This window comes from Clytia hemisphaerica, unplaced genomic scaffold (assembly GCF_902728285.1).
Source record: "Clytia hemisphaerica strain Z4C2 unplaced genomic scaffold, Clytia hemisphaerica genome assembly, whole genome shotgun sequence".
In the NCBI taxonomy this organism is placed as follows: domain Eukaryota; kingdom Metazoa; phylum Cnidaria; class Hydrozoa; order Leptothecata; family Clytiidae; genus Clytia; species Clytia hemisphaerica.
The window spans coordinates 492,459-519,745 of NW_027103240.1; the positions used below are offsets into that span (position 1 = coordinate 492,459).

General features: G+C 36.2%; 3 protein-coding genes and 1 long non-coding RNA gene across 4 annotated transcripts; 2 read left to right on the top strand and 2 right to left on the bottom strand.

Annotated features, from left to right (window-relative positions):
- The first annotated feature begins 637 nt into the window (after positions 1 to 637).
- On the top strand, positions 638 to 5,511 carry LOC136800300 (NEDD8-activating enzyme E1 regulatory subunit-like). Its single transcript, XM_067056965.1, has 2 exons — positions 638 to 2,597; positions 5,434 to 5,511. The coding sequence occupies exon 1, from the start codon at positions 649 to 651 to the stop codon at positions 2,317 to 2,319; it is 1,671 nt and encodes a 556-aa protein (XP_066913066.1). The 5' UTR covers positions 638 to 648; the 3' UTR covers positions 2,320 to 2,597; positions 5,434 to 5,511.
- Positions 5,512 to 7,013: 1,502 nt separating this feature from the next.
- On the bottom strand, positions 7,014 to 8,996 carry LOC136810475 (uncharacterized). The gene is made up of 3 exons (XR_010847150.1): positions 8,177 to 8,996; positions 7,678 to 7,821; positions 7,014 to 7,427 (listed from the first exon to the last, which is right to left on the bottom strand). It is a non-coding gene; the product is annotated as an uncharacterized lncRNA (long non-coding RNA).
- A 2,626-nt stretch (positions 8,997 to 11,622) lies between these two features.
- LOC136824835 (uncharacterized) lies at positions 11,623 to 25,514 on the bottom strand. The gene is made up of 5 exons (XM_067080846.1): positions 25,164 to 25,514; positions 12,955 to 13,252; positions 12,475 to 12,753; positions 12,170 to 12,270; positions 11,623 to 11,846 (listed from the first exon to the last, which is right to left on the bottom strand). The coding sequence occupies exons 1-5, from the start codon at positions 25,343 to 25,345 to the stop codon at positions 11,819 to 11,821; spliced, it is 888 nt and encodes a 295-aa protein (XP_066936947.1). The 5' UTR covers positions 25,346 to 25,514; the 3' UTR covers positions 11,623 to 11,818.
- LOC136811110 (uncharacterized) lies at positions 18,890 to 21,512 on the top strand. Its single transcript, XM_067068041.1, has 5 exons — positions 18,890 to 19,076; positions 19,965 to 20,262; positions 20,459 to 20,737; positions 20,944 to 21,044; positions 21,368 to 21,512. The coding sequence occupies exons 1-5, from the start codon at positions 18,895 to 18,897 to the stop codon at positions 21,438 to 21,440; spliced, it is 933 nt and encodes a 310-aa protein (XP_066924142.1). The 5' UTR covers positions 18,890 to 18,894; the 3' UTR covers positions 21,441 to 21,512.
- Positions 25,515 to 27,287: the final 1,773 nt, after the last annotated feature.

A 27,287-nucleotide genomic window follows, 5' to 3' on the forward strand; every position in this document is an offset into this window, starting at 1 on the left:
TTTCCTTGGGAAAAATTAGGCTGTTGTAATGTTTTTTTTATAAGCAAGTGTATGCCCCAGGCTCGAGTATGCTTAAAAATTATTATGCTTTTGATTCACCCAACCAAATTTTTTAGTAAAATCTTTAAAATTTTGTTAATATTCGATTCAAAAAGCATTTAAATTTTTGAGCAGTGGAATGTGGCTAGCTGTGGAATGTATTTTTTTACTTGACCACTTGCAAACCTTTTTGAATAGAAAGGGATTGGCTACTTGAAAAATATTTCAGGCCAGCGCTTATGTTATGCTCAGGAAATCTGCAAATCTGAGCCGTCATATGCTTATAAGCGTTATGCTTATAAAAAAAAACATGTATGATTTAGCTTTCTTTTTCTAAAGGAAATTAAATTCATTATTTTGGTGTCTACTGCAAACTTTAGTTTTGTAAGCTCTGCAAAAAATTAACCTATAACACCTTAAAAGTCTGAAGAAATTTAAATATTCTTGGTGAAAATAATGCCTATTTGAAACGCTGTAGCACAAGAATTGGTTAAGAGACGATTCTTTAAAAAGTTATTATTCTACTGTGTTTTCGAAGTTTTCAATTCTCCTTCCTGCTATTCACAATTACAGTAGTTTGTTTTTTGTATCGTTTCAGAATGTTAGAACATGAAAAGAAAAGAATCTTCAACTGACAATAACAATAAAAAACACCACAGTGAAGTAATGGAATGTGAAACACTGGAAAATCCAAAGAAAAAAATCCAAAAACAAGATCCTATACAAAAGGAACAAAAATATGATCGGCAATTACGTTTATGGGGTAATGATGGCCAAACAGCATTGGAGAATGCTCGGATTTGCTTGATTAATGCTACAGCAACGGCAACCGAAACTTTAAAATGTCTTGTTTTACCAGGAATTGGTAAATTTTACATTGTGGATGATCATTTGGTCAATGATGACGATCTAAGTAGTAATTTCTTTGTTGATCCCGAATCTATTGGGAAACCACGTGCTAAAGTAGCCTGTGAGTTGCTTCAAGAGTTGAATCCAGATACCAGTGGTAATTGGATTAAAGAGGATGCGGCAAACCTGTTAGATAATGACCCAGAATTTTACCGTAAATTTACCGCAGTTATTTGCTCACGCGTTTCAGAACATGATTTATTGAAACTCAGTCATTATTTTTGGGAACATGATATTCCGTTATTTATTGTGGACAGTGTTGGAATGTTTGGTTATTTAAGATTGGTTTACAAAGAGCATGTCATCATTAAAGCACATCCTGATAATACTCATTCCGATTTGAGATTAGATTGCCCGTTTCCGGAGCTAGTTGATTATTTCAATAAAATGGACTTATCTACTATGGATAATCTGGAGCATTCACACACACCATTCCTTGTGGTTCTTTACAAAGCCCTTGAACGGTGGCAAGAACAAACAGATCAAAAATGGCCCAAAAATTACAAAGAAAAATGCCAAATTAAAGAAATTGTGAGAAGTTTAAACTTGAAAAACGAGGATGGCGTTCCTGTGCATGAAGAGAATTTTGAAGAAGCGTTGACAAATGTGAATAATGTTTTTTCTGGTACGTTTGTACCATCTGATGTTCGTAACGTTCTTGATAATCCAATGGCTGATCATCCCCTCCAATCTGCAAACAATTCAAAATTCTGGATTCTCGTTAGAGCTCTCAAAGAGTTTGTTAACCAGAGTGGTACACTACCTTTACGTGGCTCTTTACCAGACATGTTCTCAGATTCGAAACGCTATATTGAGTTACAGAACGTTTATAAAACTAAAGCTGAAAGTGATATACAGAAAGTGACCGATCTTGTTCGAGAATCATTAGAAGACCTCCAAAGGTCTTTGAGTTTTATTCAACCTGACGAGATCCAAACGTTCTGTAAAAACGCTGCGTTTATTCAAGTGCAGTATGGGCTCTCCTATCACGACGAGATTCGTCAGAATTTAGCAGAGCATAAAATCAAAGACACCCTTGAACAATATCAAGAAAATGGAGCTAGCTTGTATCTAGCCTTCCGTACATTACATTCATCCCTTGACCAACAAGCACCTAAAGATTTAATCTCTTTGTCATCTGTCACTGAAAACGTCATGAAAAGCTGTTTGTTAGAAGAGTTTGAATCACCTTTAAACATTTTAGAAGAAATGTTACGTTCAGACCTCTCTGAATTCCACCCTATGGCGGCTGTGATGGGTGGAATAAGCGCCCAAGAGGTCATTAAAATGATCACAGGGCAATTTGTTCCTGTCAATAATGTTTTGTTGGTTAATAGTGTGGAATCTCAAACTGTGACAATGAAACTTTAGAAATAGTACTTGAAATAATGTTTATATTTCGGTGGGTTTTTAAAAACTCTTGTGTAAGTTCTTGTCTTGTTTGTGTAGAATTTTTAAAGTCACCTTTAGTTTCTATTAACAGGATCACCCAGTCAAGTTAACAATCAACTTAGTTTGGAGCAGAAAATTTATCATTTTGGGGGACCTTTTTCACAGAAGTTAGGTCCCATATTCGGGACATCAATTTCGACTGTCATCTTTGGCAATTTTTCATTGAAATTTCTTTCGTAGGGTTATTTTAATTCGTAGTATTTAACCCTTTGAGTGCCAGGGTCCTTTTTTCTAAGTTTTTTTTAAAAAATCGCTAGTTCAAACTTTAAGGGCTTATATCTCCTGATCTAGAAGGAATTAGAAGCTCGTATATAGCTCGTTGGATAGCTTAGAGTCTCTTCTTTCTTTTGGGCGCCTTCGGCGCCGCCCGATTTAGGAAGGGCGTGGTGGGCGGCGGCCAAGGGGGGGGGTAGGTTAGGGAATTAAAGCAGTCAGGCCCGCTGCGCGGACCTGACTGAACTGATGAAAAGGTGCCCAGTGGTAAATTTCAAATCAATTCACTAGAAGACAGAATAAAGTAAAACAGGGCCAAATTTGGAGGTTCTTGGATCACTCGTTGACCAAAAATAGTCAAAAAACGGTCAGAATCTCAAAAAAGTGAATTTTTGTCAATTTTTTGCATTTTTTTGACTTTTTTGCTTAAAATTTCGCTGGAAAGACTCACTTTTGAATTTTTTTTTGCTTGACCATAAAGGACAATCTAATTCCTACGAGTTCGACCAAAAATAACGATTTCTAACTCAAACTGGGCATTACAGGAGGGCTTCGCCCTCCTATATAGCCCATGTCGTATATATACGACATCGGCACTTAAAGGGTTAAACAAAGTGAAAAAAAATTTTGAAAATGTGATTTTTTGGTGTTTTTCAGCATTTTTGAGTGAGTTTAGGCCAAAAATTGAGAAATCTAAAAAAAAAATAATTTTTGCAATTTTTCTTTAACCCTTTGAGTGCCAGGGTCCTTTTTTCTAAGTTTTTTTTTAAAAAATCGCTAGTTCAAACTTTAAGGGCTTATATCTCCTGATCTAGAAGGAATTAGAAGCTCGTATATAGCTCGTTGGATAGCTTAGAGTCTATTCTTTTTTGGGCGCCTTCGGCGCCGCCCGATTTAGGAAGGGCGTGTTGGGCGGCGGCCAAGGGGGGGGGGGGTAGGTTAGGGAATTAAAGCAGTCAGGCCCGCTGCGCGGACCTGACTGAACTGATGAAAAGGTGCCCAGTGGTAAAATTTCAAATCAATTCACTAGAAGACAGAATAAAGTAAAACAGGGCCAAATTTGGAGGTTCTTGGATCACTCGTTGACCAAAAATAGTCAAAAAACGGTCAGAATCTCAAAAAGTGAATTTTTGTCAATTTTTTTGCATTTTTTTGACTTTTTTGCTTAAAATTCGCTGGAAAGACTCACTTTGAATTTTTTTTTGCTTGACCATAAAGGACAATCTAATTCCTACGAGTTCGACCAAAAATAACGATTTCTAACTCAAACTGGGCATTACAGGAGGGCTTCGCCCTCCTATATAGCCCATGTCGTATATATACGACATCGGCCTTAAAGGGTTAAACAAAGTGAAAAAAAAATTTTGAAAATGTGATTTTTTGGTGTTTTTCAGCATTTTTGAGTGAGTTTAGGCCAAAAATTGAGAAATCTAAAAAAAAAAATAATTTTTGCAATTTTTCTTTAACCCTTTGAGTGCCAGGGTCCTTTTTTCTAAGTTTTTTTAAAAAAATCGCTAGTTCAAACTTTAAGGGCTTATATCTCCTGATCTAGAAGGAATTAGAAGCTCGTATATAGCTCGTTGGATAGCTTAGAGTCTCTTCTTTCTTTTGGGCGCCTTCGGCGCCGCCCGATTTAGGAAGGGCGTGGTGGGCGGCGGCCAAGGGGGGGGGTAGGTTAGGGAATTAAAGCAGTCAGGCCCGCTGCACGGACCTGACTGAACTGATGAAAGGTGCCCAGTGGTAAAATTTCAAATCAATTCACTAGAAGACAGAATAAAGTAAAACAGGGCCAAATTTGGAGGTTCTTGGATCACTCGTTGACCAAAAATAGTCAAAAAAACGGTCAGAATCTCAAAAAAGTGAATTTTTGTCAATTTTTTGCATTTTTTTGACTTTTTTGCTTAAAATTTCGCTGGAAAGACTCACTTTTGAATTTTTTTTTGCTTGACCATAAAGGACAATCTAATTCCTACGAGTTCGACCAAAAATAACGATTTCTAACTCAAACTGGGCATTACAGGAGGGCTTCGCCCTCCTATATAGCCCATGTCGTATATATACGACATCGGCACTTAAAGGGTTAAACAAAGTGAAAAAAAAATTTTGAAAATGTGATTTTTTGGTGTTTTTCAGCATTTTTGAGTGAGTTTAGGCCAAAAATTGAGAAATCTAAAAAAAAAATTAATTTTTGCAATTTTTCTTTAACCCTTTGAGTGCCAGGGTCCTTTTTTCTAAGTTTTTTTTAAAAAATCGCTAGTTCAAACTTTAAGGGCTTATATCTCCTGATCTAGAAGGAATTAGAAGCTCGTATATAGCTCGTTGGATAGCTTAGAGTCTATTCTTTCTTTTGGGCGCCTTCGGCGCCGCCCGATTTAGGAAGGGCGTGGTGGGCGGCGGCCAAGGGGGGGGGGGGTAGGTTAGGGAATTAAAGCAGTCAGGCCCGCTGCGCGGACCTGACTGAACTGATGAAAAGGTGCCCAGTGGTAAAATTTCAAATCAATTCACTAGAAGACAGAATAAAGTAAAACAGGGCCAAATTTGGAGGTTCTTGGATCACTCGTTGACCAAAAATAGTCAAAAAACGGTCAGAATCTCAAAAAAGTGAATTTTTGTCAATTTTTTGCATTTTTTTGACTTTTTTGCTTAAAATTTCGCTGGAAAGACTCACTTTTGAATTTTTTTTTGCTTGACCATAAAGGACAATCTAATTCCTACGAGTTCGACCAAAAATAACGATTTCTAACTCAAACTGGGCATTACAGGAGGGCTTCGCCCTCCTATATAGCCCATGTCGTATATATACGACATCGGCACTTAAAGGGTTAAGCTATAAAATAATTTGTATTTTTTCTTTCATTCTTGTTAGGATCATTTTGTTACAAAATCCTTGTTTTGTTATTCATAAAATATTGTCTTGTTACTGTCTCTTGATACTTCGAACATACCGACCCTGCTGGTGCGTCTTCTAGATTTTTTCGGATCAGGTGCAGTTAGCGTGGTCACTGGTTGGATTCTTTAGCAGTGGAGAGCACTGTTAAAGAATATAACCTAATGTCGTTTAACCTAATAATGTTATAAAATACAGACCAGAAAGTATTTCACTGTTAAACAATCCAACCTATAGTCATGTCCGGTCCACTGTTAAACAATCTGACCTAGTCCACTGTTAAACAATCCAACCTAGTCCACTGTTTAACAATCCAACCTAGTCCACTGTTTAACAATCCTACCTAGTCCACTGTTTAACAATCCAACCTAGTCCACTGTTTAACAATCCTACCTAGTCCACTGTTTAACAATCCAACCTAGCCATGTCCGGTTCACTGTTAAACAATTTGACCTAGTCCACTGTTTAACAATCCAACCTAGTCCACTGTTTAAAAATCCAACCTACAGTCCACTGTTTAACAATTTAACCTACAGTCATGTCCGGTCCACTGTTAAACAATTTGACCTAGTCCACTGTTTAACAATCCAACATAGTCCACTCTTTAACAATTTAACCTACAGTCATGTCCGGTTCACTGTTAAACAATCTGACCTAGTCCAACCCCTGGTCACTGTTTAACAATTTGACCTAGTCCACTGTTAAACAATTTAAGCTACAGCCATGTCCGGTCTACTGTTAAACAATTTGACCTAGTCCACTGTTAAACAATTTGACCTAGTCCACTGTTTAACAATCCAACCTAGTCCACTGTTTAAAAATCTAACCTACAGTCCACTGTTTAACAATTTAACCTACAGTCATGTCCGGTCCACTGTTAAACAATTTGACCTAGTCCACTGTTTAACAATCCAACATAGTCCACTCTTTAACAATTTAACCTACAGTCATGTCCGGTTCACTGTTAAACAATCTGACCTAGTCCAACCCCTGGTCACTGTTTAACAATTTGACCTAGTCCACTGTTAAACAATTTAAGCTACAGCCATGTCCGGTCTACTGTTAAACAATTTGACCTAGTCCACTGTTAAACAATTTGACCTAGTCCACTGTTTAACAATCCAACCTAGTCCACTGTTTAAAAATCTAACCTACAGTCCACTGTTTAACAATTTAACCTACAGTCATGTCCGGTCCACTGTTAAACAATTTGACCTAGTCCACTGTTTAACAATCCAACCTAGTCCACTCTTTAACAATTTAACCTACAGTCATTTCCGGTCCACTGACAATTTGACCTAGTCCACTTTTAAACAATCCAACCTTCCACTGTTTAACAATCCAACCTAGAGCCATGTCCGGTTCACTGTTAAACAATTTGACCTAGTCAAATTGATGAAAACATAGGCGATGAAAGCATAGGAATTAAGTTTATATTTTTTTTTCTCAAAAAAAGAACAATAAAAAATATAAGATTTTCATAGATCCATAAAAAACGATCACTTTAATCAACAATTAGCGATCAATATATTTTAGTTTATACAAATTCATTTTCATAGTTTCTTACGAAAGCTTGAAAAAATCTTTCATGGAATTCCAGTCCATCAGCGACCCAAAAGCGCAAATTATATTCAGATAATAGGGCACCAGCCTTTTGACATTGTACCCCTCTGAAGTGCCTGAGCCATCTAATTGCTTGTGTCGCCTGATCGTCATTGCCTTGAAACAACTCCAGAGTATTGGACATGGCAACATTTGGCCTTACGTTTAAATCGCGAATGTCGGTGAAGACCATGGTTCCAGACTTGATTGGTGACACAAACATATAATCTTCTTCCTGGAACCTTCCATTGGTATTGTGGAAAAGGTATCCTCGTCCGCAACTGCCATCTAACGCGATAAGAATATTACACGTGTTGGTGCATTTCTATTGAAAAAAGTATAAAACTAATTTGAGTCTAGATTAAGAGTAACAAATCCTAGGCACCCGATGTTATCTATTCTTTTTTTTAAGAAATACCCAAATTTTAAGTAGGATACCAGCCGGGCCATCTGGTTAGTTTTGATTCAACAACCTTTTGGTTTTAAATAGTTTCTTGTTAAGGTTAGGTAATAAGCAAAAAGGATATTGTGTCGATTGTAGCGATCTCTCTTTCAACCGGTAAAAATGGTATTACCTTAAGTTCTTTAACTTTTACTTGAATACCAGGGCCACCAGTTTCATGAAGATTGCGGTCGAAAAAACTTTGACACTGCTCTCGAAAATGCTTCATCATTTGGCTTGTTGTAGGAATCGACAAGTCCAAATCCTCAGCAATCTCCTAAAGAATCAAAGTATATTTTATTACATGAAAATTTCGCAGACATTTTAAACTGTTTACTGGTTATTTTTAAGCTGGACCGAACTTGTTCAGGGCTTAAAATTTCTTAAAACGTTTTTTGGACGTTAAAACAACGTCCCATGCCTGCTGGGTATGCATTTAGCTACTTAAGCTTAAGGTAGGGCTTTGAAAAGATGACCTAGCCTACGTAGATGGTTTATTTTCATTGTGTCTTTAGAGCTTTAAAAACGTACCGATAGAAAATTCAGCATATGAATATCAGGTTAGTATTTACGATAAAAGACATAAAGGTCTGTTTATTTCATTGTGTCCTCTATTTTAAATATATCATTACCCTAAGGCTCATCTGGCGTGCCCATCTATCAATGCCTTGAATCCATTTTGAAAGTGGTATATTTGTTTGCGAAAAAAACGACCCCGTCTTGAATGAAGCTTTGCTTGTACATCTTGGGCATCGCCTTAAAAACATGTAGGCAAAAAATAAATTAAAAATACTTAACTTACTGGGGATTAAAAAATGGCCGCTTTTAAGCGTCAGTTATTTGTTTACTGCTGATATATTGTGTTGATATTTTATTAAACTTTGTTTCTTGATATATTTTATATTTAAAGGCTTTTAAGACTTCAAATGAAAGTATCAAACATCTTTGAGATTGATATTTATCAGATTCATGAAAGGAGAAAGAGCTTCATAGAAACGTAAATGATTTTTCAGGGTAAACAAAAGCAAATTAAAACGTCTTACCAAGTCTTCATATCTGGCAATAATATCATCTGAATATCTTCTTCGTGTTTTCTCCGGTTCATACATTTTCTTGTACTTGCTAATAAGCCAGCATCCATCAGCTCCCTTATCAAAACTTGCTCATCTTCACAAATCGCTAAGATGTCTTCAAAGGTCATGATTACGATTTCAATTTACAAATGACCGAAATGAAATCTCCCTCAAAGTTTACTAATGTGAACGTCTCTCTAACGTTCAAGCCAACAAATAAAGAAAGAAAAATGAAAAGGGGAGACATGTCTGATACAAAAGAAGAAAACGCGAAAGAAAAAAAATCACGTGATTAAATTTTTTTCTGGCTCTTTTGGGGGAAAAGACATCCCATTTCATTTTCATTCATTAAATGAATGAATGAATGAATGAATGAATGAATAAAAAAAATTCAACCCGCGGCCAAATCTAAAAACTCTTCATTTTCGCATTACCGGGTGACGAAATAAAATCATGCGCAAGGCAAGAGAAAATTATTTTTTTTAATTTTGTTCTAAAATCGTATTTACGTATTATTTGGACTTTATTTTCTCAATTTTCAGCCTTAGATGTTCTTCTTAATGTTCTTCTATACATACGAGTCCAATTCTCTAGAGAACCGTAATAGCAGGCACGGAGCGTTGTTTTAACTCTTTCAATACCGCCAGAAAGAGAACATTTCCGGATTCTAGCAATTGAGAAATGAGAAAGTTTGCGGGGCGTTTTCTTACTAATGAAAAGACTTGAAAACGTCGTTTTCGTTTTAATTAAAAGTAAGTTCTATTAACTTTCAAGAAAATGCAGTTTCAAAGCGATTAAAAATTTCTTTCTATCAGAGGCTGGAGAAAACGTCGTTCCAATAGGAACGATTTTGGCTGGAACGGTATCAAAGGAGTTAATGCATGGTGATAATCGTTAACGGCTAGGTGGCTAGTTTTTTTGTTCAGAATTGTGTCCTCTTTCGATTGGTAGCTACAAAAGCCTCATAAAATGCTTGGTTTAGGAGATATTACTAGTTGAAAATGGTTCTCCGGTTTACCCCCCCCCTTATATATTGACGTCAAATTTTTTCTGTGCTGCCACGATCCTGAAAATGCAACAATATGACGGAAATCAACGAAAATTTCAACAAGGAAATTTAAAAAAATTATGGATATTGTATTGCACACCCAATAACTGTTTGATAAACACCATCATAGAAGATAACGACACCTTACAATGTAGGAGATGAGATAGACTTGTCCATTATGCTTGCTCTGAGCTCCCGGCCTAGATTCAGCTTTGTCTGCAATATAAAAGCCGGCGCTTCGAATGTGGAAATTGTGTTTCAAAGGGGGGGTTTCATGGTTGGCGGAGGAGCGGAATCGGCCCTTTTCTCGGACGGAGTGGCGGAATTTGGCGAAAATTTAGACGGAATTACGGAAATTGGGTTCTCTGACGGAGACGGAAAATTAGACAATTTTAGTGCGGAAAAACGGAATATAGCCAAAAAAATGCGGAATTTCGGAATTGGTAAAAGATATTCAAAATTTGCGGAATTTTCGACAAAAATATTGAATTTCAAAGGAATTTTCGGTGACGGAATTTTGGTTCAATTTAAGACGGTTTGACGGAAATTAGAGAAAAAATTGACGGAATTGCGGAATCGGGTACCCCCTGAAACCCCCCCTTACAATAACGCCACTCTTATTTGAGAGGATTAAAACAAGCAGACAAAAAGTTCGCATTGACATCACAACGAAAGAAGCAGACAAAGATGAACATCATGGATTGAAATTAGGTTTCAACGAGAGAATACCCTCTCTAAAAAGGAAAATCGAGAAGCTAATGAATAAAAAAGACGTCAACAAAGAACGGAACAACAAACGATCTGAAACACAGCTCAACAACACAGAAACAAAAAAACAATCATATGCAGAAGTCACCAAAGAAGATCTACAAAAACAAGAGGTGACCATAAAAAGTTTCATCAAATCAGTGAATGAAGAGGAGCGTTGGCTCAAATCAACCATGTGCATGATTTAGGTGAAAACAAGCACGAAAACAAAGAAGAGCAACGAGTTGGTGACAAAGATTTTATGTAAAGAATACTGAAACAACAAATGGGTTTCGATGTGACGATAATCAAGGTAGAAGGCATAGGTGCTCGCTCGTAAAGATGAAATGTATACAAATGAACGATGGAGTTAAAAAAGTTACTCTCGAGAGTGAAGAAGAAAGGATTAGAATACTTGCATCAGCCCACAAACTATTTGATGTCCAAAAAATGTTATTTCAACATCAGAACGTTAGTTGGACATTGAAACAATGTTGAAATGATGTTTTGTGTCTGTTATTTAAGCGTTAAAAATCCCTTAGTAGACTTTTCTTCATTTCAACCTTGGCATGTTTTTAAGATGTTCTTAATTTTTGAGCAAATCTTAAGCAAATCAAGAATATTTGACTATATATTTCACAAGAATTAATTTTCGTGATTGACCCATTTGACTCCGATTTAACTAAAATCAACCTTTGCGAAAAACAACACTTTTTATGCCTATCTTTCGAACTAGGATGTTCAGCACTTTTCACAGGAACTTACACAAAACAATTTTACTGACCACTGTACATTTCATAAGTATTCTTCTCACCCAAGACAAGTATACATCGCACCCAAGTATACTTTTCACATTGTTCCTGTCACTACTATACGTGCCTTTTTACCCTGTTTGTTTACCTTTTTTTCTACGTTGCCTGGAAAAGAAGGAGCACTAACCATTGTGAACAACTTCAAGATAAGACAGATTAAGGCTACTTTAATAGGATTTAATTTTGCGAGTCAAGACTTTCGCGTGAGTATAATTTCGCGAATGACCCTAAAAATGGATATATTTTACCAAAATTGCATGGTTTTGATAAAATGGTAGTTTCAAAAATTTCGCGTGGATTTGACGATTTGATTTCGCGAATCGACGATCCCACGCGATATCGCGAGACAAATTTTGGCGGAAAGGGCAAAAAAGAAAGAGTTAAAGTATATTTTTAATGGTAAGAGTCTTTGTTTTGCATAATGAAATGTTATACCATATACATACAAAATACCTAAAAAAATAGCTTCATACAGTCTCTAGAAGTCAAACTATGATTTGTGAATCAATAACAAAAGAAAACATAAAAATCATACTTCAATGAAAGCAAACTTAAGCTTGGGGATAATCAATATTTATCCGGTTGATTATGTTGTCAAATGTTTGGTCTAGTCCACCAGTCCCTAAAAAAGAATTACAAAATCATTAAATTGCGTATCCTATTGATTATCAAATGACGTTTAAACCCAATAAAAATTTAGGACTAGCTGTTTTATTCCTTGTGAGAGGGACGAGATTGAATTTTTACAAGCTCTCATTTGATTCGGTTGGTCGTTAACCAGTAATAAAACAATTTTGTTACTTTTTCTAAAGAACACGTCATTGTTATTACTTCAAATGACCAATTATTAAAGTATCTTATAAAAACTTCATCTCATCTGTTGTGAGAGGCCTGCCAGTGTCACGTAGCTTCAAATGCATTTCTTTCCGATTGAAAAATAATTACCTCCACATGAACTCGTTCATGTAACTTTGTAAATTGGCTCGTTCGACACCTTTCATAGCTTTCAGTTTCAGCTTAAAACGGTTCCAGTACGATTCAATGTTCTAATGAAAAAAAAAGAAACGGTTTGAAAAAAGTGTAAACTTTTCTAAAATATAAAAACGTTAAAAATATCACTTTTCAAAGCTTTTACTTTGGGTGGGGTGGGGATTTTTAGGGACCTGCAAACTTTACAAGAATTTTACAGAGAACTAAAAAAATGTACCGAGCCCAATGGCTAATTTTACAAAAAATTATTGTCTGGTTACCTGTGTGTGGGCTCCTGTTAGAGGATCGACAAAGTTGTATGTATGGTTTACGGTATCGTGTTGTATGCAGTTCGGTACAAAGTTTCGAAGCCTATTGTAAGCACGCCATTCATCGCTATGTATGACAGAGTTAGGGTTCAAAACCCGATTAATTACAGCAGTGAGAGTGGGCCTATTTCGCCTGTTCACAATTTCCATATAACCTTTGGCGGGTGTGTATTGAGTATCGGCCAAGCCAAATACCCAAACAGGTGCCTGCGCTCTTCTTCCTCTTCCTCCCTATATAAAGAAACGAGAATTAAAAGAATAGGGTCAAAACAACATTATGTAACGAAGTCGAACGCACTTTGGAAAATATTCAATTTTTTTGTTAAGACTAAACTGCAAAATATGCATCCGATTCTATCAAAAATTTAAAAGAATGACAAACTTTTGAGCAAAATGTAGTTAAAAATCTCTCTCACTCGTATGAAAACATACTCTTTGCCTGTGATGGAATTGGCTCTCGTCAATCTGGACAACAAAATTAGCACCCCCACCACCAATAGCAACTGGGTTTCTGGCTAGATCATTCGTACAGACTTGGCGCAGAAGCTGCAACATTTTGATCACTGTTTTTTTTGGTATTCCAACAATATTCGTTATTTTGGTCATAGAAACGTTGTTTGACCACAGGAAGATTATCAAAAATAAATCACTAAGGGAAATATGTGTCCACGATTCAAATATTGTCCCATTTCGGAGCCTCAAACATCTGCGACATGGTCGGTTACACCTCCTAAACAAAAATATCTGTGTTAGAAATTGTCTGGATAAAATTTATGTTGTCATAACCGACCTTCTAACTACATTCCATTATCGCTCCTACCCTAAGGGAAGTAATTTTCGCGGAAAATATTTCGTGTATTGAGCTCACCGAAATTACTTTTACGGAAGAAGTTTTCGCAAATTATATAAAAATGCGCACTGTTTTAATCACGTTTTAATGAAAAAAAGGAAACATTAGTTGTTATGGACTAGAAAATGTATCTGTATTAATTAATGTTTGTCTCTTAGATCATTTTAATATTTTTTTATCTCTGACTAAAAATTTGATTGGAACGGTAATTTTCGCGAAAGAAATATTTTGCGAATTGCCTGTCTGAGATTAATTTTTCTGAAGAAACTTTTGCGAATTAGGGCCATATTCGTGAAAAATTCGTTTTTTTGGATTTTAAGGGGGTGTGCGCTTTTATTCGAGAATTTTGAAAAATTAAACACGAAGAATTGTTTTTGATAATGCGATGATACATATATTTTTATACCATAACAACATTTTTAAAAATTATCGATGTTCTTGTTCTTGTGTGTCGAAGTATCCATTTCTCTCTCAAAATGAAAGTTTCGACTAAGAGCCTATGTTTTAAATAAAAAAAAACCCTTCCAGGGAAGAGCGTTTATTTGAGGAGGAGACGTTTATTAATTATTTTCCTAAAAAAGGGGGCTTTTATGCGAGGAGGCGTTTAAAAGAAGGGGTGTTTATTCTAAGTAATAAATTATTTTAAGATGTATTTTTAGCCTTTTTGCAAGGAGGAGCCTTTAACTTAACCCAGAACCCAAAGGGATCAAGTTGGATTTCAATAACTCAAAACTAAAGGTACGATTACAACTTCTTCATAAGAACTTACGGATCAGGTGCAGTTAGCGTGGTCACTGGTTGGATTCTTTAGTAGTGGAGAGCACTGTTAAAGAATATAACCTAATGTCGTTTAACCTAATAATGTTATAAAATACAGACCAGAAAGTATTTCACTATTAAACAATTCAACCTAGCCATGTCCGGTTCACTGTTAAACAATCCAACCTAGTCCACTGTTTAACAATCCAACCCAGTCCACTGTTTAACAATCCAACCTAGTCCACTGTTTAACAATCCAACCTAGTCCACTGTTTAACAATCCAACCTAGTCAACTGTTTAACAATCCAACCCAGTCCACTGTTTAACAATTTAACCTAAACCTAGTCGACTGTTTAACAATCCAACCTAGTCCACTGTTTAACAATCCAACCTAGTCAACTGTTTAACAATCCAACCTAGTTCACTGTTTAACAATCCAACCTAGTCCACTGTTTAACAATCCAACCCAGTCCACTGTTTAACAATTTAACCTAGTCCACTGTTTAACACCAAGGCCACGTTTAACACCAGTCCACTGTAACAATCCAACCTAGTCCACTGTTTAACAATCCAACCTACAACCAGTCCACTGTTTAATCCAACCTAGTCCACTGTTAAACAATCCAACCTACAGTCCACTGTTTAACAATTTAATCTAGTCCACTGTTAAACAATCCAACTTACAGTCCACTGTTTAACAATTTAACCTACAGTCATGTCCGGTCCACTGTTAAACAATTTGACCTAGTCCACTGTTTAACAATCCAACCTTCCACTGTTTAACAATCCAACCTAGAGCCATGTCCGGTTCACTGTTAAACAATTTGACCCAGTCAAATTGATGAAAGCATAGGCGATGAAAGCATAGAAATTAAGTTTATATTTTTTTTCTCAAAAAAAGAACAATAAAAAATATAAGATTTTCATAGATCCATAAAAACTATCGTGTAATCAACAATTAGCGATCAATAGATTTTTAGTTTATACAAATTCATTTTCATAGTTTCTTACGAAAGCTTGAAAAAATCTTTCATGGAATTCCAGTCCATCATCAACCCAAAAGCGCAAATTATATTCAGATAATAGGGCACCAGCCTTTTGACATTGTACCCCTCTGAAGTGCCTGAGCCATCTAATTGCTTGTGTCGCCTGATCGTCATTGCCTTGAAACAACTCCAGAGTATTGGACATGGCAACATTTGGCCTTACGTTTAAATCACGAATGTCGGTGAAGACCATGGTTCCAGACTTGATTGGAGACACAAACATATAATCTTCTTCCTGGAACCTTCCATTGGTATTGTGGAAAAGGTATCCTCGTCCGCAACTGCCATCTAACGCGATAAGAATATTACACGTGTTGGTGCATTTCTATTGAAAAAAAAAGTATAAAACTAATTTGAGTCTAGATTAAGACTAACAAATCCTAGGCACCCGATGTTATCTATTCTCTTTTTTAAGAAATACCCAAATTTTAAGTAGGATACCAGCCGGGTCATCTGGTTAGTTTTGATTCAACAACCTTTTGTTTTTAAATAGTTTCTTGTTAGGGTTAGGTAATAAGCAAAAAGGATTTTGTGTCGATTGTAGCGATCTCTCTTTCAACCGGTAAAAATGGTATTACCTTAAGTTCTTTAACTTTTACTTGAATACCAGGGCCACCAGTTTCATGAAGATTGCGGTCGAAAAAACTTTGACACTGCTCTCGAAAATGCTTCATCATTTGGCTTATTGTAGGAATCGACAAGTCCAAATCCTCAGCAATCTCCTAAAGAATCAAAGTATATTTCATTACATGAAAATTTCGCAGACATTTTAAACTGTTTACTGGTTTTTATTTTTAAACTGGACCGAACTTGTTAAGGGCTTAAAATTTCTTAAAACGTTTTTTGGACGTTAAAACAACGTCCCATGCCTGCTGGGTATGCATTTAGCTACTTAAGCTTAAGGTAGGGCTTTGAAAAGATGACCTAGCCTACGTAGATGGCGTGTCTTTAGAGCTTTAAAAACGTACCGATAGAAAATTCAGCATATGAATATCAGGTTAGTATTTACGAAGGACATAAAGGTCTGTTTTTTTCATTGTGTCCTCTATTTTAAATATATCATTACCCTAAGGCTCATCTGGCGTGCCCATCTATCAATGCCTTGAATCCATTTTGAAAGTGGTATATTTGTTTGCGAAAAAAACGACCCCGTCTTGAATGAAGCTTTGCTTGTACATCTTGGGCATCGCCTTAAAAACATGTAGGCAAAAAATAAGTTAAAAATAATTAACTTACTCGGGATTAAAAAATGGCCGCTTTTAAGCGTCAGTTATTTGTTTACTGCTGATATATTGTGTTGATATTTTATTAAACTTTGTTTCTTGATATATTTTATATTTAAAGGCTTTTAAGACTTCAAATGAAAGTATCAAACATCTTTGAGATTGATATTTATCAGATTCATGAAAGGAGAAAGAGCTTCATAGAAACGTAAATGATTTTTCAGGGTAAACAAAAGCAAATTAAAACGTCTTACCAAGTCTTCATATCTGGCAATAATATCATCTGAATATCTTCTTCGTGTTTTCTCCGGTTCATACATTTTCTTGTACTCGCTAATAAGCCAGCATCCATCAGCTCCCTTATCAAAACTTGCTCATCTTCACAAATCGCTAAGATGTCTTCAAAGGTCATGATTACGATTTCAATTTGCAAATGACCGAAATGAAATCTCCCTCAAAGTTTATTAATGTGAACGTCTAACGTTCAAGCCAACAAATAAAGAAAGAAAAATGAAAAGGGGATACAAAAGAAGAAAACGCGAAAGAAAAAAAAACACGTGATTAAATTTTTTTCTGGCTCTTTTGGGGGAAAAGACATCCCATTTCATTTTCATTCATTAAATGAATGAATGAATGAATGAATGAATGAATGAATGAAAGAATTCAACCCGCGGCCAAATCTAAAAACTCTCCATTTCCGCATTACCGGGTGACGAAAATAAAATCATGCGCAAGGCAGGAGAAATTATTTTTTTAAATTTTGTTCTAAAATCGTATTTACGTATTATTTGGACTTTATTTTCTCAATTTTCAGCCTTAGATGTTCTTCTATATACGAGTCCAATTCTCTAGAGAACCGTAATAGCAGGCACGGAGCGTTGTTTTAGCTCTTTCAATACCGCCAGAAAGAGAACATTTCCGGATTCTAGCAATTGAGAAATGAGAAAGTTTGCGGGGCGTTTTCTTACTAATGAAAAGACTTGAAAACGTCGTTTTCGTTTTAATTAAAAGTATCAACTTTCAAGAAAATGCAGTTTCAAAGCGATTGAAAATTTCTTTCTATCAGAGGCTGGAGAAAACGTCTTTCCAATAGGAACGATTTTGGCTGGAACGGTATCAAAGGAGTTAATGCATGGTGATAATCGTTAACGGCTAGGTGGCGCCCAAAACCAGTTTTTTTTGTTCAGAATTTTGTCCTCTTTCTTTTGCTTTACGATGCCATTGTTTTATTATCATCGCCTTGCCCTTTTGGTTTGTAACATTGAGCTAGGTGAGGGAAGTAGATTAGTGGCTCTCACAGCTCATCAGAGTGGTTTGAAAAAAGTACTTCTTAAAAGAAATTTGTCAAAACAAAGTGTCTTTTAGCTAAAATGGTGGTGAAAAATATTGAAATTTTCGCCCGTCGGCGCAAACCATGGTTGCGCCTCCTTAGTATCTGCTAATGTCAAAACACCTTAACATTTCAAATTACAAAAACAAATTCCAAGTTTCTTGACTCAAAGATTCCGGGCGTTACTTTCAACCATACTGCTCTTACAGTTTAATATTTTCACTTAACAATGGAGGGCGCAAGTAGGGACAAAAAATACCAGGGGCGCCAATTTCATAGTTTGCAACCCCAGAAAATTAAGCCAGGTCGCTACTGGGGAAAATAAGACGTATTTTTTTCCAAATTTTACAGAAGCTCAGAGAAAACCACTTGATGATTCTTGTCTTAACACTGTTATACTTTAACTTAACAGGGTTAAACTATCTCCCTTACCTTATTTTGACATAAAAAAACTGTCATACAAACAAATAATACTCTTTGTACCGCGTCTGGATGAATTCTTTTTCGCGTAAAAATTTTCTTAGTAGGGGGGGGGGGTGCGAAAAAATATTGGGCCTTATCAGGGGGGTTCGAAAATTTTTTCCAGGTTAGGGGAGGGGGTGCGAATTTTTTTTTGGATTTTTCAAAATATCCTCCACCCCCCTCTAGTAGATACTTTATGACCGCTCCCTAACAACGTGTGATTTAATGTATTGTGGAATTTGTTTAAACTTTTTCTGCTTTTTCACACAGCCTACCGGTGTGAACCGGACACTCTCTATTGGTCATAACTCTTTACCTAAATGATTTGTCAGTGATTTGTTATCGGATATCGTATCTGTTCTCAGTTATGTCAGCTATTAAAATTAAAAAGTCATATAAAGATTCTTTTAGCCAATCAGATTGCGTCTTGTCCTTGCGGCAAATGAGTAGAAGAAAAAAATAAAAACATATGTGTACTCCATTTTGAGAATGTGAGAATGAAGTTCAAGAAAAAGACTATTATTATTTATCATGCATATTGAAAAGGCATTAACAATAGTGTCTACAATTTTTTCTTCTTTTTTTCTTTCAAATCAAAAAAATACTTAAAGTTATATCAGGAAGCGTTTGCGTCGCTATTCACACGGAAATTAATATTTCCACAAACGCAGGGTTTTCATATCATTGTCTACGCGTTTACTATGGCTGCAGTGCATCGGAGATTTTTACAGAGATGGGGAGCATTACTTTTAGGCAATGATAAAATTGCAATCATACATTTTCTACAAGGACAAGGTTTACTAAGTGTTGTCAAGATGTGTCAAACTTGTGGTTCGCCGATGCAACTTGAAGCTAATAGACAATGCCGTGATGGGTTTAGATGGTAAGTTTTTATGAAGAAGTTGTAATCGTACCTTTAGTTTTGAGGCAATTTGAAATCCAACTTGCTCCCTTTGGGTTCTGAGTTAAGTTAAAGGCTCCTCCTTGCAAAAAGGCTAAAAATACATCTTAAAATAATTTATTACTTAGAATAAACACCCCTTCTTTTAAACCCCTCCTCGGATAAAAGCCCCCTTTTTTAGGAAAATAATTAATAAACGTCTCCTCCTCAAATAAACGCTCTTCCCTGGAAGGGTTTTTTTTATTTAAAACATAGGCTCTTAGTCTAAACTTTCATTTTGAGAGAGAAATGGATACTTCGACACACAAGAACAAGAACATCGATAATTTTTAAAAATGTTGTTATGGTAAAAAAATATATGTATCGCATTATCAAAAACAATTCTTCGTGTTTAATTTTTCAAAATTCTCGAATAAATGCACACACCCCCTTAAAATCCAAAAAACGAATTATTCACGAATATGGCCCTAATTCGCAAAAGTTTCTTCAGAAAAATTAATCTCAGACAGGCAATTCGCAAAATATTTCTTTCGCGAAAATTACTTTCTTTCAATCAAATTTTTAGTCAGAGATAAAAAAATATAAAAATGATCTAAGAGACAATCATTAATTAATACAAATACATTTTCTAGTCCATAACAACTAATGTTTCCTTTTTTTCATTAAAACGTGATTAAAACAGTACGCATTTTCATATAATTTGCGAAAACTTCTTCCGTAAAAGTAAATTCGGAGAGCTCAATTCACGAAATATTTTCCGCGAAAATTACTTCCCTTAAGGTAGGAGCGATAATGGAATGTAGTTAGAAGGTCGTTTATGACAACATAAATCTTATCCAGACAATTTCTAACACAGATATTTTTGTTTAGGAGGTGTAACCGACCATGTCGCAGATGTTTGAGGCTCCGAGATGGGACAATATTTGAATCGTGGACGCATATTTCCCTTAGTGATTTATTTTTGATAATCTTCCTGTGGTCAAACAACGTTTCTATGACCAAAATAACGAATATTGTTGGAATACCAAAAAAAACAGTGATCAAAATGTTGCAGCTTCTGCGCCAAGTCTGTACGAATGATCTAGCCAGAAACCCAGTTGCTATTGGTGGTGGGGGTGCTAATTTTGTTGTCCAGATTGACGAGAGCCAATTCCATCACAGGCAAAGAGTATGTTTTCATACGAGTGAGAGAGATTTTTAACTACATTTTGCTCAAAAGTTTGTCATTCTTTTAAATTTTTGATAGAATCGAATGCATATTTCGCAGTTTAGTCTTAACAAAAAAATTGAATATTTTCCAAAGTGCGTTCGACTACATAATGTTGTTTTGACCCTATTCTTTTAATTCTCGTTTCTTTATATAGGGAGGAAGAGGAAGAAGAGCACAGGCACCTGTTTGGGTATTTGGCTTGGCCGATACTCAATACACACCCGCCAAAGGCTATATGGAAATTGTGAACAGGCGAAATAGGCCCACTCTCACTGCTGTAATTAATCGGGTTTTGAACCCTAACTCTGTCATACATAGCGATGAATGGCGTGCTTACAATAGGCTTCGAAACTTTGTACCGAACTGCATACAACACGATACCGTAAACCATACATACAACTTTGTCGATCCTCTAACAGGAGCCCACACACAGGTAACCAGACAATAATTTTTTGTAAAATTAGCCATTGGGCTCGGTACATTTTTTTAGTTCTCTGTAAAATTCTTGTAAAGTTTGCAGGTCCCTAAAAACCCCACCCCACCCCTAAAAGTAAAAGCTTTGAAAAATGATATTTTTAACGTTTTTATATTTTAGAAAAGTTTATACTTTTTTTCAAACCCTTTCTTTTTTTTCATTAGAACATTGAATCGTACTGGAACCGTTTTAAGCTGAAACTGAAAGCTATGAAAGGTGTCGAACGAGCCAATTTACAAAGTTACATGAACGAGTTCATGTGGAGGTAATTATTTTTCAATCGGAAAGAAATGCATTTGAAGCTACGTGACACTGGCAGGCCTCTCATAACAGATGAGATGAAGTTTTTATAAGATACTTTAATAATTGGTCATTTGAAGTAATAACAATGACGTGTCCTTTAGAAAAAGTAACAAAATTGTTTTATTACTGGTTAACGACCAACCGAATCAAATGAGAGCTTGTAAAAATTCAATCTCGTCCCTCTTGCAAGGAATAAAACAGCTAGTCCTAAATTTTTATTGGGTTTAAACGTCATTTGATAATCAATAGGATAGGCAATTAAATGATTTTGTAATTCTTTTTTAGGGACTGGTATGGACTAGACCAAACATTTGACAACATAATCAACCGGATAAATATTGATTATCCACAAGCTTAAGTTTGCTTTCATTGAAGTATGATTTTTATGTTTTCTTTTGTTATTGATTCACAAGTCATAGTTTGACTTCTAGAAACTGTATAAAGCTATTTTTAGGTATTTTGTATGTATATGGTATAACATTTCATTATGCAAAACAAAGACTCTTACCATTAAAAATTTACTTTAACTCTTTCTATTTTGCCCTTTCCGTCAAATCGTCAAATCCACGCGAAATTTTTGAAACTACCATTTTAGCAAACAAAGTTATCAAAACCATGCAATTTTGGTAAAATATGTCCATTTTTAGGGTCATTCGCGAAATTATATTCACGCGAAAGTCTTGACTCGCAAAATTAAATCCTGGGTAAAACAGGGTAAAAAGGCACGTATAGTAGTGACAGGAACAATGTGAAAAGTATACTTGGGTGCGATGTATACTTGTCTTGGGTGCGAGGAATACTTATGAAATGTACAGTGGTCAGTAAAATTGTTTTGTGTAAGTTCCTGTGAAAAGTGCTGAACATCCTAGTTTGAAAGATAGGCATAAAAAGTGTTCTTTTTCGCAAAGGTTGATTTTAGTTAAATCGGAGTCAAATGGGTCAATCACGAAAATTAATTCTTGCGAAATATATAGTCAAATGTTCTTGATTTCCTTAAGATCTGCTCAAAAATTAAGAACATCTTAAAAACATGCCAAGGTTGAAATGAAGAAAAGTCTACTAAGGGATTTTTAACGCTTAAATAACAGACACAAAACATCATTTCAACATTGTTTCAATGTCCAACTAACGTTCTGATGTTGAAATAACATTTTTTGGACATCAAATTTCAAAGCTACTTTTTTGGATTCATTTTCTCAAAAAACTTGTTTTTAGCACTTACAAGTACCATAACGGGCGTTTTTCAGACTTGTCGAGCGCCCTCTCCACCCGATATAATTTATTTATAGAAGTGTATTTCTCAGGTCTATTGACCTCTATGAAACAATCTTACATTTTTACAATTTATAGATCTTATCATTCGTTTGTCAATTCTGTTATAGTGTTTTACACTTAGGTACCTGGGCCTCTAACCCAGTCTTCTTATAATCATGTTGTTTCCCGTCGTAAATTTCTTTAAATAGAGTTTAGTCCTAGGACTACCTCTCACTTTCCATATACGACTCTTGTCTTTTTCATTCGATGTTTTTTCTTTTGCTTTACTCGTTACTGGTTGTTCTGGTGGTTATGCAACAGATCCTTGTGGTTATAAAGGTTCTACAGAAATACAGGTTGGTTCTGATGCTTCTTAGCGCAAGACTGTTAGTTTTGGTAGATCTACATCAGGTCTGGTTGTTCTTGGGATGGATGGATTATCAAGAATTTCGAATATATTGTATTCAAGTGTTTGGCAGTTTTCTATAGGGCTAGAATTGTGATAAATGCTATCTAAAGACATTAACAACTGTCGGTGTTTGACTTATTTTGCCAGATACCTAATATCAGTAATAATATGTTGGCTTATAGGTTTGGACTATAAGCTCCAAACTTACATCCACAAGAAAATCAAACTCCTGCTCCACAATCATATGCACCAGAATCACCAAATCCACCATCAAATTCATCAGTAACTCCAACTTCATCAGCAACTCAAACTCCAACATTGCATTCAACAGAACCGTCAACTCCACCATCGCATTCACCAGAAACACCAACTCTGTCATCACATTCACCAGAAATATCAACTCCAGGCACATTCACCTAAACCACCAACCCCTGCTGCACATTCAACAGGACCATCAACTCCACTATCATATTCACTGGAAACATTAAGTCCTTCACCAGAATCGAGTAATTCAAAATTAGAGCCTTTTAGGGCCAACGTATTTAACTGGTTACCTCGTTACCACCTCGTTACCACTCGTTACCACATCCTTACCACTCGTTACCTCTTTTAGTAACAACGCAAATCACACCATGTACTGTATTTTCACCAAGCAGCGTTCTGTATCTTTTTTGTTACAATGAGCTAGGAAAATATCTAAATGCCAATACTTCCTGAACCAGAAAGATTTAGACTTTTTTGTTATAGCTCGTTGAATAGCTGAGAGCCTGAGAGTTTCTTCTTTTTTTAAGAACCCAGTGACCTGGAATGAAACTAGGTTAGGTTGTTTACTCGTGACAAGGGATGGGACTAGGTTGGCGATTGTTTATCAGTGGACTAGGTCAAATTGTTTAACAGTGGACCGGACATGACTGTAGGTTGAATTGTTTAACAACAGACTAGGTTGGATTGTTTAACAGTGGACCGGACATGACTATAGGTTAAATTGTTAAACAGTGGACTAGGTTGGATTGTTAAACAGTGGACTAGGTTGGATTGTTAAACAGTGGACTAGGTTGGATTGTTAAACAGTGGACTAGGTTGGATTGTTTAACAGTGGACCAGGTTGGATTGTTTAACAGTGGACCGGACATGGCTGTAGGTTAAATTGTTTAACAGTGGACCGGACATGGCTGTAGGTTAAATTGTTGAACAGTGGACCCGACATGGCTGTAGGTTAAATTGTTTAACAGTGGACCGGAAATGACTGTAGGTTGAATTGTTGAACAGTGGACTAGGTTGGATTGTTTAACAGTGGACCGGACATGACTATAGGTTAAATTGTTAAACAGTGGACTAGGTTGGATTGTTAAACAGTGGACTAGGTTGGATTGTTTAACAGTGGACTAGGTCAAATTGTTAAAAAGTGACCAGGGGTTGGACTACGTCAGATTGTTTAACAGTGAACCGGACATGACTGTAGGTTAAATTGTTTAACAGTAGACCGGGCATGACTATAGGTTAAATTGTTAAACAGTGGACTAGGTTGGATTGTTAAACAGTGAACTAGGTTGGATTGTTAAACAGTGGACTAGGTTGGATTGTTTAACAGTGAACTAGGTTGGATTGTTAAACAGTGGACTAGGTTGGATTGTTAAACAGTGGACTAGGTTGGATTGTTTAACAGTGGACTAGGTCAAATTGTTAAAAAGTGACCAGGGGTTGGACTACGTCAGATTGTTTAACAGTGAACCGGACATGACTGTAGGTTAAATTGTTTAACAGTAGACCGGGCATGACTATAGGTTAAATTGTTAAACAGTGGACTAGGTTGGATTGTTAAACAGTGAACTAGGTTGGATTGTTAAACAGTGAACTAGGTTGGATTGTTAAACAGTGGACTAGGTTGGATTGTTAAACAGTGAACTAGGTTGGATTGTTTAACAGTGGACTAGGTTAAATTGTTAAACAGTGGACTGGGTTGGATTGTTAAACAGTGGACTGGGTTGGATTGTTAAACAGTGGACTAGGTTGGATTGTTAAACAGTGGACTAGGTTGGATTGTTTAACAGTGGACTAGGTTAAATTGTTAAACAGTGGACTGGGTTGGATTGTTAAACAGTGGACTAGGTTGGATTGTTAAACAGTGGACTAGGTTGGATTGTTTAACAGTGAACTAGGTTGGATTGTTAAACAGTGGACTGGGTTGGATTGTTAAACAGTGGACTAGGTTGGATTGTTTAACAGTGAACTAGGTTGGATTGTTTAACAGTGAACCGGACATGGCTAGGTTGAATTGTTTAATAGTGAAATACTTTCTGGTCTGTATTTTATAACATTATTAGGTTAAACGACATTAGGTTATATTCTTTAACAGTGCTCTCCACTACTAAAGAATCCAACCAGTGACCACGCTAACTGCACCTGATCCGAACTTACCATCTAAACCCATCACGGCATTGTCTATTAGCTTCAAGTTGCATCGGCGAACCACAAGTTTGACACATTTTGACAACACTTAGTAAACCTTGTCCTTGTAGAAAATGTATGATTGCAATTTTATCATTGCCTAAAAGTAATGCTCCCCATCTCTGTAAAAATCTCCGATGCACTGCAGCCATAGTAAACGCGTAGATAATGATATGAAAAACCTGCGTTTGTGGAAATATTAATTTCCATGAGAAAAGAATATGTGTGAAGAGCGACGCAAACGCTTCCAGATATAACTTTAAGTATTTTTTTGATTTGAAAGAAAAAAAGAAGAAGAAATTGTAGACACTATTGTTAATGCCTTTTTAATATGCATGATAAATAAATAATAGTCTTTTTCTTAAACTTCATTCTCACATTCTCAAAATGGAGTACACATATGTTTTTATTTTTTTCTTCTACTCATTTGCCGCAAGGACAATCTGATTGGCTAAAAAAAATCTTTATATGACTTTTTAATTTTAATAGCTGACATAACTGAGAACAGATACGATATCCGATAACAAATCACTGACAAATCATTTAGGTATAGAGTTATGACCAATAGAGAGTGTCTGGTTCACACCGGTAAAACCATCTTTTCAAACCGTATAAATACGCAGGCTGTGTGAAAAAGCAGAAAAAATTTATACAAATTCCAAAATACTTTAAATCACACGTTGTTACTAAAAGTGGTAACGAGTGGTAACGGCTGGTAACGAGTGGTAACGGCTGGTAACGACTGGTAACGATGTGGTAACGATGTGGTAACGAGGTGAAAATGGTAGCCCTAAAGAGTCAAATATTGTAAATGCTATCTAAAGACATTAACAACTGTCGGAGTTTGACTTATTTTGCCAGATACCTAATATTAGTAATAATTGTTGGCTTATAGGTTTGGACTATAAGCTCCACCCTTACATCCACAAGAAACTCAAACTCCTGCTCCACAATCATATGCACCAGAACCACCAAATCCACCATCGAATTCACCATTAACTCCAACTTCATCAGCAACTCAAACTCCAACATTGCATTCAACAGAACCGTCAACTCCACCATCGCATTCACCAGTACCGTTACCTCCACCAGCACATTAACCAGAACCATCAACTCCTGCCTCCCATTCACCGGAAACACCAACTCTGTCATCACATTCACCAGAACTATCAACTCCACCATTAAATTCACCAGAACCACAAAACTCTGATGCACATTCACCTAAACCACCAACCCCTGCTGCACATTCAACAGGACCATCAACTCCACTATCATATTCACTGGAAACATTAAGTCCTGCTCTACATTCACCAGAATCGAGTAATTCAAAATTAGAGCCTTTTAGGGCCAACGTATTTAACTGGTTACCTCGTTACCACCTCGTTACCACTCGTTACCACATCCTTACCACTCGTTACCTCTTTTAGTAACAACGCAAATCACACCATGTACTGTATTTCCACCAAGCAGCGTTCCGTGCCTTTTTTGTTACAATGAGCTAGGAAAATATCTAAATGCCAATACTTCCTGAACCAGAAAGATTTAGACTTTTTTTTATAGCTCGTTGGATAGCTGAGAGCCTGAGAGTTTCTTCTTTTTTTAAGAACCCAGTGACCAGGAATGAAACTAGGTTAGGTTGTTTACTCGTGACAAGGGATGGGACTAGGTTGGATTGTTTATCAGTGGACCGGACATGACTGTAGGTTAAATTGTTAAACAGTGGACTAGGTTGGATTGTTAAACAGTGGACTAGGTTGGATTGTTTAACAGTGGACCGGACATGACTATAGGTTAAATTGTTAAACAGTGGACTAGGTTGGATTGTTAAACAGTGGACTAGGTTGGATTGTTAAACAGTGGACTAGGTTGGATTGTTAAACAGTGGACTAGGTTTAGGTTGGATTGTTAAACAGTGGAGTAGGTTGGATTGTTTAACAGTGGACCGGACACGACTATAGGTTAAATTGTTAAACAGTGGACTAGGTTGGATTGTTAAACAGTGGACTAGGTTGGATTGTTAAACAGTGGACTAGGTTTAGGTTGGATTGTTAAACAGTGGACTAGGTTGGATTGTTAAACAGTGGACTAGGTTTA